Source organism: Eptatretus burgeri, chromosome 2 (genome assembly GCF_056783735.1).
Source record: "Eptatretus burgeri isolate ZD-2024b chromosome 2, Ebu_testis_v1, whole genome shotgun sequence".
Classification (NCBI taxonomy): domain Eukaryota; kingdom Metazoa; phylum Chordata; class Myxini; order Myxiniformes; family Myxinidae; genus Eptatretus; species Eptatretus burgeri.
Window position 1 is genome coordinate 33,151,971 of NC_140962.1, and position 16,466 is coordinate 33,168,436.

General features: G+C 42.2%; 1 protein-coding gene across 10 annotated transcripts in view; it reads left to right on the forward strand.

Moving 5' to 3' along the window:
• The window catches only part of LOC147031767 (CLIP-associating protein 2-like), a 222,723-nt gene that overhangs the window by 45,172 nt on the left and 161,085 nt on the right, over positions 1–16,466 (forward strand). For all 10 annotated transcript variants that reach the window (XM_085867107.1, XM_085867049.1, XM_085867058.1 and 7 more), the window contains exons 10-11: positions 2,710–2,877; positions 11,005–11,063. In XM_085867107.1, coding sequence (XP_085723233.1) covers positions 2,710–2,877; positions 11,005–11,063 — 227 coding nt within the window. The remainder of the gene's footprint in view (positions 1–2,709; positions 2,878–11,004; positions 11,064–16,466) is intronic.

Genomic DNA, 16,466 nt, shown 5'->3' on the forward strand with positions numbered 1-16,466 from the left:
CCACAACTTCATCTCAGATCACCAATTTAGTTTCAGACCAGGTCACTTAATCGTGGAGATGCTGCTTCTACTCATCCAACAATGGATGGAGGCCCTCAATGTCAGACATGAGATCAGGGCCATCTCTCTGGACATATATTGTGCATTTGATACAGTATGGCATCCTGCCTTACTCTCCAAACTGTCTGCCTCTGGCATGCAAAGCCAAATCGACACAGGGCTGAATGACTTCCTCTACTCTCAAAGCCAACATTGTGCACTCAATGGAATCCTTTATCTACTCTCCCTGTCAAGGCTGGAATGCCCCAAGGCAGTTTTCTGGGCTCAGTCCTATTCCTGATCTTCATCAATGATCTCTGACTCTCTGGAAAATCCTCTATTTGTTGATGACTCCACCCTCTGCCATGACATCACTCATCCTTCAGACCCTGAAATAAATCACAAACTGGTCAAATACCTTGACTATGTCTTTCAATCCTGACAAATCTCACACTCTCACTATCTCTCTCCGAAAGGACGGACTAGCAAACCCTCCTATCTACTTTATTACCAATCCGCTTGAGGAAGTTCAGTCACTCAAACTTCTGGGTCTCCATATCAGCCAGGATTTTTCTTGGGCAAACCACATTTCAAAGTTGGCCTCCAAAGCTAGCCGCCGACTGGACATCCTCCGTCGCACAAAGTCCTTCCTTCACACACCTGAACTCTTATCCACCAACAAGGCCTTCATCTGTAGCTTGATGGAGTACTGCTCTCCCCTCTGAGCTGGCTCCCCTGCCTCACATCTTGCTCAGCTTGATGCCATGGAAACCAAGGCCTTCAAGATTATTTGAATCTCCCATGTCAAAACTGTGTGTAATGGGTCTATCACTTGGCCACTGCAGACAGGTCAGTGGTCTCTGTCTTCTACCACCTCCTTTCTGGTCTTGCACCCTGTGCTTTTTCCATGCTTTGTTCCCCCACCCCCAGGTTTCTGCAGGGCTCACATGGTCCACAATCAACCCTCTTCTGGTGAAACTACCTAAATCCAGGATCACCGTTCACCTCAAATCATTTGTTCTTCTCCCCCCCCCCCTTGTGGAATCAACTTCCACATCTTCTTCAATCTCTTTCTTCCCTCCAGGTCTTCAAGACAGTTATTCACCACCATCTCATATCGTCACCAATTGAAAACCATAATCTTTTCTCCCCTCATTAACCCCACCCAAATCCCTCCTCCTTCCAATTTTCCATTTTTTTTCAGCTTGGAGTTTCCTTCTGTGTCCAGCTTGTCCACCCCATGCATGCATGTTTTTGTGTCCTGTTTTTGTCTGTTGCATACTGATCCGTTCAGTGTACTAGCTCTTCCACGAGCCACAAATATACATGCAAAAAAAATTTATCTATTCAGATTCAGACATAGTCGCTCCACCCTGGATATGCTGCTTCTACTCGCCCAACAATGTATGATGTAGATTGTAGGCCCTCAATGTCAGACATGAAATCGAGGCCATTTCTCGAGACTTGTATCGAGCTTTCGATACAGTCTGGTACTCCACCTTGCTCTCCAAACTATCTACCTATGTCATCCAAGATCATCTCCTCTCGTAGCTTATAGAATTCCTTCACCATCATAGTCAGAAGGTGGCTCTCAACGGGATCCTCTCATATACTCCTCCTGTTAAGGCTGAAATTCCACCAGCTTCAGTGGTGTAATGAGTAGAGCACCCACTCTGAGTCTGGTAGGTCAGTGGTTAAAACCCTGGCCAAGTCATACCAAAGACTTCAAAAATGGTACATGCTGCTTTCTTGCTTGACGCTCCGCATTTAAAAAGGATCGAGCATTGACAAACAACCATTAGTTGGAAATAATAGTGCATGCTTTGATTGGCCTAATAGCCTCTTCCTGTGGCATAGTTACTTGCAAGGGATCTCCGATTATAATGCAGTGTCTTGGGCCCAGTTTTGTTCCTCGTCTTCATCGATGATCTTTCCAATCCTCTGAAAAATCGACATTATCTCTCTGCTGATGATTTCACTCTCTGCCCTATCATCTCTCATGCTTCAGATAGGTCTGATCACCAGCAGCCTCTTACCTCTCTGCAGACTTTGAAATAATCTGGAGCTTCTCCAAAACTCTGAATATGTTTTTCAACCTCGATAAATTCAGCACACTCACCCTGTCTTTCCAAAAGGACCATTTGGTGAACCCTCCCATTTACTTCGTCAGTAAATCTACTGAAGTTCAGCCACTCCATTGCTTGGGCCTCACCATTCTTCTTGGGCAAACCATATATCCAAGTTTGCCTCTAAAGCTCGCCATTGCCTTGGCATCCTCCATCATGCAATGTCTTTCCTTGGCTCATCTGAAACTTTTTCAGCTCACTCAGCCTTTGCTCACGGCTCGATGGAGTACTGCTCTCCCCTTTGAGCTGGCACCTCTGCCTCACATTTTCCACATGTTTATATGCCATGGAAACTATGGCCCTCAGAATCATTGGAATCTCATGTGATAAAGCTGAGTCTCTGGGCCTTTTACTGTCACATAGCAGATTGTGGTTTATTTGTCTGGCATGTGGAGGGTTTATTCGAGTATTGTGATTAATTTGGGGGTGGCCAAAGTGGTGAAAATGAGAATTATGGCTATTTTTGAAAATCTAGAATCAGGTTGAGTGTGTCAGTTAATTTCATGCTACCATGCAGTGATTTGCTTTGAATATACTTAAACAGGTGCTACTGGAGTCTACACAACCAATTGCCCAGTGTGGCACGAGCTCTCTACACGAGTTTGGAACAATCCCACCAAAAGGCTTTGCAAAACGCTCGTGGTCCAGCGAATGGAGTTTCACTGCTGCCCCATTCCGACCGCTCCTCTTCGAGCTCTCAAGAGAGCCTCAAGTAAGCAGCAATTATTGGTATTTTTGTTTGTATTTATGATTTTTTTTTCTGCCTCTATTCATGTAATTAACTTGTCTACAATCTGTTAAATATCAAGCTTCTTTTTAGATCAAGCTTTTCTGTGAAAATGCTTTGTTTCTGATAATTAGATATATATATATATATATATATATATATATATATATATATATATATATATATATATATATATATATATATATATATATATATGGATATATATACACATGTTTGGTACTACAGAACTTTAATATGGATACAAACAAACATGACATACACTTCTTCAGCTCCACGAGAAACAAAATTGCCTTGATCAATATCCTGGTTAACAGAGCACACAGGATTTGTTCACCTTGTAATCTTCCTGCTGAAATTGACAAAATCATGAATATACTCTGTGAGAATGGTTATCCTGGGCAAAGAGTTAAGAGATACAAACACAAGTTTCTAAACACGACAAGAGATCATCGGAAGATTGGTCCGGACAAATGTCCAGTCAATATCAGGATGCCCTGGAAAGGGCAATCATCACGAAGGTTTGAAGTACAAATCAAACATATTGTGTCTAACACGTTTCTGGCTGTGCAACTCCGAGTGATCTTTACCTCTCACCGTTTGCTGATGTCAGTCAACAAGGATGTGCTACCCACCTCACAAACCAGCAATGTTATTTATGAGTTTAAGTGCCGATGTGAAGCTCGGTACGTGGGCCGCACAACACTAAGATTGGCTGATCGGATCAAACAACACGTTCCCTTGGCGATTCGAAGAAAGGTTGTGAGGGTTAGAACACAATCAGTGCGAGCATGTAGAAATATCCAGCAACCACCGGCCACTGTACCTGCTTCATCTGCCATTGCACAGCACCAGGTTGCCAACCCTATCTGTGCAGACCAGTACAATGCAGAGACGTTCAGGATATTGATCCAAGGTCAGAGCTCGTTTCATTGACGTACGTTGGAAGGAACCTTCATCCTTACCACCGATCCAATATTATGTCGTCAAAAGGAATTTGTACGATCTCTGTGTCTTTCAGCATGGAAAGATCAAGGGAAGTACCTTAACAAATAGTGAATGGACCTTTGGGGAAACCCTTCCCCCCTCTCTCCAGGATGTGGTTGCAAACGTGAATCATCGGCAAACTCTGCTCCAGCCAATGGGAGCTCGAGGTAAAGATGATGAGCCGACCAATAGGCGTTCGGATTAACTGTGACGTCATGGTTGAACCAATCAGCGTCTACCTTATTGAGACCTGCGTATAAAGCACACGCCTTCACTTCCTTCTTCACTTGCTGCGATTTTTACCCTGAAGAGTGCAGCACGAAAAGTTTCGGTCACTATTATGTCGTGTTTGTTTGTATCCATGTATGTATATATATATATATATATATATATATATATATATATATATATATATATATATATATATATATATATATATATATATATATATATATATATATATATATATGTATGTATTTAAACATATATGAAACTTGACCACAACTTTCATCACCCATGATGTACCAAAGGTTTTTTTTTGTATATGTTGTCGAGGCTCATATGAGAGCTAACACGCAGCACACGAGGGGGGGGGGAGGAGCCAAGAGGGATGGGAGAGGGAAGGACAAAACAGTAGGGAACAGAGACATCAGGAGATCTGTGAAAGGGAGAGGGGCGGGAACACGGGGTATACAATATTGACACTACAGGAACTTTCAAGAAGGAAAGCAGGGAATTTGAAGGAGGTGGGGTTGGGGTGGATTAATGGGGGTAGAAAAGATCGTGGTTTTGGATGGGGGAAGATTAAAGGTGGTAGTGAACAGCTGTTTTGAAGGCCTGGAGGGAAGAATTGAATTGAAGAGAGTGTGGGAGTTTATTCCAAAGGCAGGAAAAAGAAGAATGAAAGAGTGAAGGTGAGCAGTGATTTTGGTCTTAGTAGTTTTACCAGAAAGGGGTTGTTGGTGGACTTTGAGTGCCCTGCGGAAATATGGGAGGGACATATTGCAGACAGAGCGGGGGAGGGACGGTTGAAGGGGGGGGGGTGGTTGGGACCAGAGAGGAGATGGTAAAAGACAGAAAGACCACCAACCTGTCTGCTATGAGACAGTGAGAAGACCAAAGACCCAGCCTCACCACAGGATATACCAATAATCCGAAATGCCTTGGTTTCCACAGCGTAAAGCCAAGAAAGGTGAGAGGCAGGAGCACCAACCCAGAGGGGAGAGCAGTACTCCATCAGGCTGCAGATAAAAGTTTTGTATGTGGTCAGGAGCTCTGGTGGGCCGAGGAAGGACTTTTCACGATGGAGGTTTCCCAGTCGGCAAATGGCTTTGGAGGCAAGGTAGGAAATGTCGCTTTCCCAGAAAAGATCATGGTAGATAGTGAGACCCAGAAGCTTGAATGAAAGGAATTATTGAAGAGGATTGTTGAGAAAATAGATTGGGGTGGGGGGGGGGAGGGGTTCCAGACGGTCCTTTTGGAGAGACAGTGAGAGTGTGAGATTTGTCAGGATTGAAAGACATGTTTCACATGTTCGATCAGTTTGTGATTTTATTCAGAAATGCAGAGAATGAAGAAGCTGCAGCTTGCCGGTCTGAGGGATGACAGATGGTACGGCAGAGGGTGGAGTCATCAGCAAAAAGATAGAGGATTTAGCAGAGAGTCAGAGAGATCATTGAAAACCAGAAAAAGCACAAGGCCCAGAACACTACCTTGAGGAACTCCAGCCTGGACAGGCAGAGAGGAAGAGGGGGCTGAGAGAACTCCATTTAGGGCCACATGTTGGCTGCGACAGGAGAGGAAGTCTGCGAGCCATGAGTGGAGATTGCCTTGGATACCATAGGAAGAGAGTTTGGTGAGCATGGCAGGGTGCCAGACCGTGTCAAAAGCACGCGATACGTCTCGCGATACGGCTCTGATTTCATGTCTGACATTAAGTACCTCCATTCATTGTTGGGAGAGCAGAAGCAGCATATCCAGGTTAGAGTGACCTGGTCTGAAACCAAATTGATGTTTGGAAATCAAGCCATTGGAGAAGAGGAAGGATTTAATGTCTGAAGCGATGATGGATTTCATAACCTTGCTGATGATTGGGAGAAGGCTGATTGGTCTGTTGTTGCAGGGATCTGATTTTGCACCTTTGATATGCAGGGCAGTAATATTTGCTGATTTCCAAGTAGATGGCAGATGATCTTGAGCAAATGAGAGGGTGAATAGAACAGAGAGAGGGTGAGCACGAGTGGAGGAGCAGGTTTTTGGAATCCGAGTAAGTTTTTAGAACCAGTTGCAGAGTCTGAGTGAAAGTTTGACACAAGGCTCTCCACTTAGTCAGAAGAAAAGGACGCAGAGTCCGGGGACAGCTGGGTGTGACTGGGTAAGGTGGGTGCAGATATCATTGGGTTTCAGACACAATATTTAGATGCAAACACCGAATTTAGACATTCAGCTTTTTCATGTGCACATTCAGCCTTTCTTTTTGATTTTTAGCTCCATATGCGAGTTTCTGAAGGTGGAACGGATCCCTCTCAGGTCTCGAAGTATCCACCGTCGTGTGTTTGTGTTTGACACACACACACACACACACACACACACACACACACACACACACACACACACACACACACACACACACACACACACACACACACACACACACACACACTTTTTATAACGCATGTCAAGTCAAATGACAATCTGTAACATGCATACACTCCAATACGGGTCTGACGGGGAGCAATGGATTTGTGATTGACAGATTATAAACGTGTTTTATTGAAGGTGGTAAAACATAAAGTATAGGGGCTGTTATTTAATCGTAAAAATTACTGAAGGAGAGATTGAAATTAGACTGATCATGAACGGTGATTCCATGGGTGAAAGCAAAGTGGTGAGACCCATTTCTCTCTTTCTAAATGTGTATTACCAGACTTGGTGGTGTAAAAGAGCATCTGCTCTGAGGCTGTGTGGTCGGCAGTTCGAGCCCCGGTCAAGTCCGACCAAAGACTTTAACTAGAAGGGCACTCGGTACAACGCATACCTCTGCCACGTCATGCCTGATCCACGAGAACATATCAGGCCCAATACATTTTTTAAAAATCATACCACATGTCGTTTATGGTCCTCTATCTCAATAATGAAGAATCACTTTGAAAATTAAATAATTCTCGTATCCAGATCCGGATTCAGATCTTCACCAATATTGAATCAATTCTCTTTGTCAGACACCCAGCGTGTCCACCAAGTTTTGTCTGAATCCGTTCACAACTTTTTGAGATATCGTGCTATATATAGTTTTTGGCCCAATCTCTCAATGGTGAAGAATAACTTCAAAAATTCTAGTAGTCTGATCCGGATCCGGATCTTCACCGAAATCGAATCAGTTCATCCTTGTCACACACCCAACCAGCCCACCACATTTTATCTGGATCCGTCCACAACTTTTTGAGATATCCTACAGACAGACAGACAGACAGACAGACAGACAGACAGAGAGAGAGGTGAAAACATAACCTCCTTCACCTTCAGTGGTGGAGGTAAAAATGGTATGTGCTGCTTCCTTGCTTAATGCTCAGCATTTAAAAGGACAGAGCACTGACAAACACCACTGGGAAGGCAATGGGAAATCACCCAGTACAACCCTTGCCAAGAAACTGTTTTGGCAGCACCAACACTAAATTTCGCATGGTACAGGTTTTTAAAAATAAATTGCATTGGATTGTGCCACCTGGTGGAAACTGGTATTATAAGTAACTAGTGCGGGCCCTTAGGTGCAGCTTCGTTCCTTCACTCTCGTAAACGACGACTGGATTGGGGCATTATTTCAATTAGATCGGACCAACCGTATCATAAATTGCCATAACTTGGGAAACACCTGGGAAACATACTCAGGTCCCCAGCGTCAATTGTAACGTCATATCAAACGAAGAAGAAGAATTGTGACGCCCCCCCCCTTCTCTCCCCTCCTCTCTCATCCCCTCTCTCCCCCTAGTCTCGCCCCTCCTCTCTCCTCCTCTCTCTCTCCTCCCCTCTCTCTCGCCCCTCTCTCTCGCTCCTCTCTCTCGCCCCCACTCTCACCCCCCTCTCCCGCCCCCTCTCTCGCCCCCTCCTCTCTCGAATTGTGATGCCCCCCTCTCTCCAGCCCCCCCAAACCTTGGGATTAATTAATAATTTGAACAATTCATTCAAACCTTGGGAAAAAAAAACAGCTTTCAAACCTTGGGAAACAGCTGAAACGGATGAAGAACGATATCAAACTTTGAAAAGGCACATACTCAGGTCCCCAGCGTCAATTGTGACGTCATACAAAACGAAGAAGAAGAAGAATTGTGACGTCAATTGTGCAAAAATAAATAAACATTAATTGTGACGTCATAGCACCATGTCTTGTCATTGGTTGACAGATAAATGGCCGTAACTTGGGAATCGCTTGTCTGATTAATATCAAACCTTGAAAAGGCACATACTAAGGTCCCCAGCGTCGATTGTGACGTCATACCAAACGAAGAAGAAGAAGAATTGTGACGTCAATCGTGCAAAAAAAATTAACATTAATTGTGACGTCATTCTTGATGTCATAGCACCGTGTCCTGTAATTGCTCGACAGATAAATGGCCGTAACTTGGGAACCGCTCATCCGATTAATATCAAACCTCGAAAAGGCACATCCGCGCGGCCCCAGCAATATTCCTGGCAAGTTTCAATCAGATCTGACCGGCGGTCGTCGAGAAACGGTGGTCGCATACAGACACACACACACACACACACACACACACACACACACACACACACACACACACACACACACACACACACACACACACACACACACACACACAGATTGCTGGAATTATAGATAGATAATACAAGAATTCTGAAAACCAGAAACACCATTAGGATTGGCTTTTTGCTAGTGTGAAATAGAATATTGCTGTGGTCATGTTCCCCTTTGCAACATACTTTACTTTTCAGTAAGGAAGATTTTAGCCAGTACTGCCTTTTCATATGTTGACATCACCATTTTAGATCCCATCCTAAGGAGCCCTGCAGCCATGAAGGGTCAACCCCAGTGTAGATTGGTCTCGCATATATAGTGCCTTCAGAAAGTATTCACACCCCTTGACTTTTTTCACACTTTGTTGTGTTACAGCCTGAATTTAAAATTGATTAAACTTGAATTTTTTTTGTCACTGATCTGCACAAAATACCCCAAATTGACAAAGTGAAAACATGTTTTCAGAATTTTTTACAAATTAATTAAAAATGAAAAGCTGAAATATCTTGTGTTGATAAGTATTCAACTCCTTTGCTCTGACACTCCAAATTGAGCTCAGGCGCATCCAATTTCCTTTGATCATCCTTGAGATGTCTCTACAACTTGATTGGAGTCCATCTTTGGAAAATTCAATTTATTGGACATGATTTTGAAAGAAACACACCTTTCTAAATAATGTCCCACAGTTGATAGTGCATGTCAGAGCAGAAACTTTACCATGAAGTCCAAGAAACTGTCTGTAGAACTCCAAGATAGAATTGTGAGGAGGCATAGATCTGAGGAAGGGTATAAAATAATTTCAAGAGTGTTGAAAGTTCCAAGGAGCACAGTGACTTCCATCATTAGAAAATGGAAAGAATATGGAACTAACCAGACTCTTCCTAGAGTTGACCATCTGACCAAACTGAGCACCCGGGCAAGAAGGACCTTGGTCAGGGAGGTGACCAAGCACCCAATGACCATTCTGATAGAACCACAGAGTTCCTTGGCTAAGATGGGAGAACTTGCTGGAAGGCCAACAGTCTCTGCAGCACTTCACAAATCTAGGCTTTATGGGTGAGTGGCCAGACAGAAGTTTGCAAAAAGGCATGAGAAAGACTCATCAGACCACAGAATATTTTGCCTCTTGCTCTCAGAGACTAAAATCGAACTCTTTGGTCTGATTGCAAATCTCTGCGTCTGGTGGAAACCGAGCACACCACATCACCCATCTAACACCATCTTTACCGTGAAGCATGGTGGTGGCAGCATCATGCTATGGGGATGCTTTTCAGCAGTGGGGACTGGGAGACTTGTAAGGATAGAGGAAACAAGGAAAAGAGGAAAATACAGGCAAATCCTTGAGGAGAGCCTGCTTCAGAGTATAGAAGACCTAAGACTGCGGCGAAGATTTACATTCCAACAAGACAATGACCCCAAACATACAGTCAAAGCAACACTGGAATGGCTTCAGAACAAGAACGTGAAAGTCCTTGAGTGGCACAGCCAAAGCCCAGACTTGAATGCCATTGAGAATCTGTGGAAAGACTTGAAGATTGCTGTTCACCGATGCTCCACATCCAACTTGACAGAGCTTGAACAAATCTGCAAGGAAGAATGGGAGAAAATCCCCAAATCCAGATGTGTAAAGCTGATAGACACGTCCAAGAAGACTCGAAGCTGTAATCGCTGCCAAAGGGGCTTCTACAAGGTATTGACTCAGGGGGTTGAATACTTTATTGATGCATGATATTTCAGCTTTTCATTTTTAATTAATTTGTAAAAAAATTCTAAAAACATTTTTTCACTTTGTCATTATGGGGTATTTTGTGTGGATTGGTGATAAAAAAAATGAAGATTTAATCCATTTTAAATTCAGACTGTAACACAACAAAATGTGACAAATGTAATGGGGGTGTGAATACTTTCTGAAAACACTGTAGACCACACTGTAAGGAGAAGGCAAATTATTACCTCTTTGAAGGTTATTTATGAGCTGACTATTTTTGCCAATCCAATAGCAACATGCTAATTACATTGTAACCAGTTTAGTTTCATGAAGCTTGGAATTCAAATCCCAAACAGCTTGACTTCCATCAGTTGGATTTGAACCGACAACCTTTGTGATGCCAGTCTAGTTTCCTTACCACACAGCCACCACCATACCTGTTTGTGCTTTTGGAAGCAGTGAATGTGAAGACCATGTTTGATTTTGGTATATATTGTCAATAGATGTGGCATCCCAGCAGTAGATGATGCTTTTTCATTTTGTAACTGCAGTATGGTATTTAAATCTTCCCTGAGCTTTGGCTGGTAATACAGTGTTGTTATTGAATGTATTTTGCTTCTATTTCTAGCCGGCAATTTGCACGGCGAAGAATGGGAGCACAGGCAATGGCTGCAGCAACACCCAAAAGTAAGTGATTTTACAGATATAATGGAGGCTTGCTGAAGAGCTGTATATTGATAAAAGCGCACATCTCACAAAAAGTATTGAGGACACAGAGACTTGTAAGATGTGCAATATAATGCCGATAAAATGATGCTTATGGGGGAGAGGGGGGGGGGTGGTTGGGTTTTAGCAACTGAAGTTAAAATTTTTCACTAAAATGTGTAATGTTTTAAATTGTATAATAAAAAATGTCTGTTGGTACCATTTGTTATTCGGTTGCTTAATCTGGCTTCAATTTGTGACTTTCTAAATGATGTAATCCTCCTCGGATTGCTCAGCGTGCATGTGCAGAAACCCCTTATAACGAAGTAAATCAGGGTAGCCTGAACATATTCATGCCTTCTGGATAAGGATTGTGGAATGAAACGATTTTTTAAAAGCTTGTAAAGAAGCCGAAAGTAATTGTAGGCGTACCTGCGACAAAGGGGTGTGCTTCTACACAATGAAACAGTTGGAGAACTTCCTGATCAACTGGTCCAAAAAGTTGATATGTTGCTGTCAGTATTGCAAAAACTTATGACAATGAACGCCCGCAAAAGGCCGAAGGTTCATCGATGTGTGTTCCAACCAAATCTTCATGCTTCTTAACACCGATGGGAAGATCATATTGGGGGCTTGCTGATGCACAGGGTAATTTCAAAATGATGGTACAGTCGCAGGTGAAATACCATATTTTTGGTGTACAAGTTGATGTAGAGTACATGTCCATCTATCCATCCATCGGGACCATCCTCTGTGCAGAGCGTCGGTGCTGCCGAAGCAGTCTCCTTGGCTATTGGGCGCAATCCTGGGCGGGTCGCCACTTCGACACAGTATACCAGCAAGCTGGCACTCATTTTTGCTGACCTCGGAAGGATGACAGGCAGAGTCAACCCCACCTTGTATTAATTCAACAGCCGAATGAGATTTGAACTAAGGATCCTAGGATTCCAAGCACACCACCCTAACCATTAAGCCAACACGAGGCATAGAGTACAAGTCAAATTGACTAAATCCCCCATTTTTCTTTGCTACATTCATCGATAATTCGATTTGGAGTAGAAGAGGAAGCAAAATCAACTATGGTAGTGAGAAAAACTGTCAGTCAGAACAATGGAGGTGTTCCTCCCTGACACACACAACTAAACACTGCCGATGGTAATCACAGGGTCATGATTATGAATGAGCTCTTTTGTGCATATTATCTAAATTGCTTTGTGGGACGATCTTTTGAATATATTAGGAATATAAATCGTTTTTAGGTCAGCGAGCTGACCTAATAAAACCGTTCGATGTCCTCAGGTCCGTTCGTCTGTTTGTCTGTCTCTCTGTCCGTCCGTCCGTCTGTCAACAATTTTTATTTTTTTTATCTCCAAGACGTCTCGGCCGATTGAGTTCTAACTTGACATGATGATAATACTAGTTGCTCTCTATAGATCGTCTGAGCCCTTTTTCGCATTTTCACCTTAAGGTTACAGGGTCATAAAGTGCAAAATGACCGATTGGTCAAATGGCCTATAAGGAAGCATCGGACGGATATAATGCATAATGGGTTTCATAGGGATTATTAAGAAGATTTTAATTTGACAAAATAGTTTCTCGTTACCTCTGTCGTTTGATACCAATTACCGAAACCCCTGCCAGATTCGACAAACCCCCTAGGAGAAGATGCAAATTGAAATCGGCTACCCCCTAAAAACACAATTCGCAATTTTCTAAGTTTGTGACCTTGTGGCCTTGACCTTGGGACGAAAATGAAAAATCGAGCTCCGTGGGGCTATGCAGGTGCCATTGGGCTAACCAAATACCGAAACACCTGCCAGATTCAACGAACCCCCTCGGAGAACATGCAAATTGAAATCGGCTACCCCCTAAAAACACATGTTTTTTGGGCGTGGCTCCACCCATAATAGGCGCACCATGCCCATTTTCAGGAAAACACAACTAGATCATGATATAAACCTCCCACCAAAATTTTGTCAGGATCAGATGAAAACCCACGGAGCTATGCACGGGACAGACACAGACAGACAGACAGACAGACAACAATAATGAATATAGTGTCACTTATTTTTTTCGTGAACCAAAACAACTGCAAATTGATACTTATAGCATAGGCTTTGTTGGGCCTTATGGCGTCCTCCAGCATCAAAGTTCCTTGTGAGTGAACTCATTATTGGTTCATGAAAAAATATTTTCACGAAAAAAATAAGTGACCACCATATTCGTTATTGTTGTCTGTCTGTCTGTCTGTCTGTCTGTCTGTCTGTCTGTCTGTCTGTCTGTCTGTCTGTCTGTCTGTCTGTCCCGAGCATAGCTCCGTGGGTTTTGATCCAATCCTGATAAAATTTTGGTGGGAGGTTTATATCATGATCTAGTTGTGTTTTCCTGAAAATGGGCATGGTGTGCCTATTATGGGCAGAGCCACGCCCAAAAAAACGTTTTTAGGGGGTAACCGATTTCAATTTGCATCTTCTCCTCAGGGGTTTGTCGAATCTGACAGGGTTTTCGGTATTTGGTTAGCCCAATGGCACCTGCATAGCCCCACGGAGCTCGATTTTTCATTTTCGTCACAAGGTCACGAACTTAAAAAATTGCGAATTTTGACATAAAAAAAATTTCTTCTCCTCGGGGGTACAAAATTCCCAACATACAGGATCGGTTTGCCAAAGTTTCACAGAATGGCACACAACCCAAATTATTCTCAAAGTTAGATTTAACCGGTGCATTAAACCAGTTATTTCTGGATGAAGATTCCACGAAGTCGATGGTGTTGAACACGCAGAAAGGCTTTTCGGCAACTAAACGTTTGTGCTTTGGTGTGAAAACTGCACCATCACAGTTTCAGGCTACCATGGTGGCGGATTTAGATTATGTACTTTGTTACATTGATGATATCATAGGAGCTATCAAGAAGGTAGAAGAACATATTAGAGTTCTTGAGAAAGTGTTTGGTAGGCTTAACAAACACAATGTCTGTCTAAATGGGGAAAATTGCAAAAAAAATTAAGTTGAATTTGAGCATTTAGGTCATTTGTTGAGTGCAGATGGAATCTGCCCCTTGCAAAGCAAAGTGGAGGCTTATTCAGAAGGCCCCCAGACCTGAAAATGTTTCAGAACTACAGTCATTTTTGCGAATGCTTCAGCATTATGGAAAATTGTGGAAAGTTTGTCCAAAACTTGTCTTCCAAACTGCACCCCCCTCTATGACCAATTTAACCAGCACACAATGTGGGCGTGGTCTGAAAAGTGTGAGGAGGTGTTTGTGTATGTAAAAAAACGTTCTCACGGGTGATAAAGTTTTGCTACATTATGACCCAAAGAAACCACCGATGTTAAGTGTAGATGCTACTTCCCAGGGATTGGGGGCAGTATTAAGTCACAAATCAGAAGATGGATCCGCAAGACTGATGGCATATGCCTCCAGAACCCTCAGTGCTGCTGAGAAAAATTATGCGCAGATTGAGAAAGAGGTGTTGGCAATCATGTACGTCATAAAGAAATTCCATTTATAATTGTTTGACCTCGTCACCAGCCCTCGTCGTGTACTTTTTGGACCAAAAACTGGAATTCCACCTCACATGCCATGTCGTGCCAAATTTTCAACAAAGCCTTATTATGAGAATATGGAGAAGAAAATTGATAATATTGTAAAAATATTTTTTGTTATTACTTTCACCTCCACCACCAAAGGTACAAGGAGGTTATGTTTTCACCCCTGTCTGTCTGTCTTTCTTATTCTGTCTGTTTGTTATTGGTCAATCGATTTTGTTATTCTGTCTGTCAATTGACTGCAGGTAACAATTTAAATCCGATCTTCACGAAACTTCACCAAGTTGTAGAGGTAGCCACAACTGAGAAGCCTATTGATTTTGAGGTCAAAGGTCATCTTGAGGTCAAGTTTCTAAAATCGTCATTTTTCATCCAATTGACTTGAAAGTTGAACAGGATTTGCATCCTCCATCACTGAATTGGGAAAGCAACTATTTGAGGGCAAAAGGTCAAAGGTCAACTCAAGGTCAAAGTTCTAAAATCAAATTTCATCTGAAAAATCATCAATTTTCATCTGATTAACCTGAAAATTAAGCAGCAATTGCATCACTGAATGTGGAAACTAGCTGCTTTTAAGGTCAAAGGTCAACTCAAGGTCAAACTTCTAAAATCATCATTTTCGATCTGAAGAATAATCATTTTCATCCAATTGACCTGAGCTTTGATTAAGATTGTCAATTTTAATCTTAATGAAATGGACAATTTGATGTATCCATGGCAACTTTTGGAGAGGTGGTGGATTTTGCAAGCATCGTGCTCTGCACGACATCTTTCTCTTGTTTGTTTCTTTCTCTGTTTGTGTGCAGAATATCTCAAAAAGTTGTGGACTTATTCCGATGAAATTTGGTGGACAGGTTCGGTGTGTGACATGGACGAACTGATTAGATTTTGGCGAAGATCCGGACCAGGCTACTGGAATTTTTAAGTGATTGTTTACCATTGAGGATCGGGCCAAAAACTATATATTTCATAATATCTCAAAAAGCAGTGGACGGATTCGACCAAAACTTGGACATGTTGGGGTTGTGATAAGGAAGAATTTATTCAATTTTGGTGATGATCTGAATCCGGATCTGGACCTGATCATTTTCAAGTGATTCTTCACCATTGAGAGATGTGGCCAAAAATGATGCATAGCATGGCATTTCAAAAATGTATTGAGCCCGATATGTTATCATGGATCAGGCATTACATGGCGAAAGTATGCACTCTACTGAATGCCCTTCCAGTTATTATTGTTATTCTTCAACCCTTTTTTAGCCTTTTTGCTGTTAGTTTTTAAAATATCTTTTTCTCACCTGCCATTTGTCCAATTGACATTTTCAGGTAATGAGTGAACCCCCTCCCCCCCCCCATTGGGAATATTTTAATGATAATTGTGATGTCATAGGTCATGTAGTATGGCAGCAATCTAGGATTAAATGCAAAAATTTAAACATTGTATCTCTGAAACCACTGATCAGGAAAAATTTGAAACTTGACATCTCATTCTACTCCCAATGGGGAATAAAGGATTGAAAGGTTGATGTCATCGGTGAAGTTGTCCAACAACCCTCAATGTTTTAATCAAAATCCTTGTTTCCTATTGAGATTCAGTGTGTATGTTCAGCCCATAACATTTTTACCAATTGAACTTTTTTCATCAAATCTTCAACAAACCTTTCTTATGAGATTGTGGAGAACACAAATTAATAATATGTACAAATTTTTTTTTTAACTGTCGTTTTCATCAATCTTAGTTTGAGTACAAAAATGATGTGGATGAGTTTTGCCTTTTTAGATGCTTTCTCATCATTATTATTATCTTGCCAAAACGAAGTTTTTGCAAGATATGTA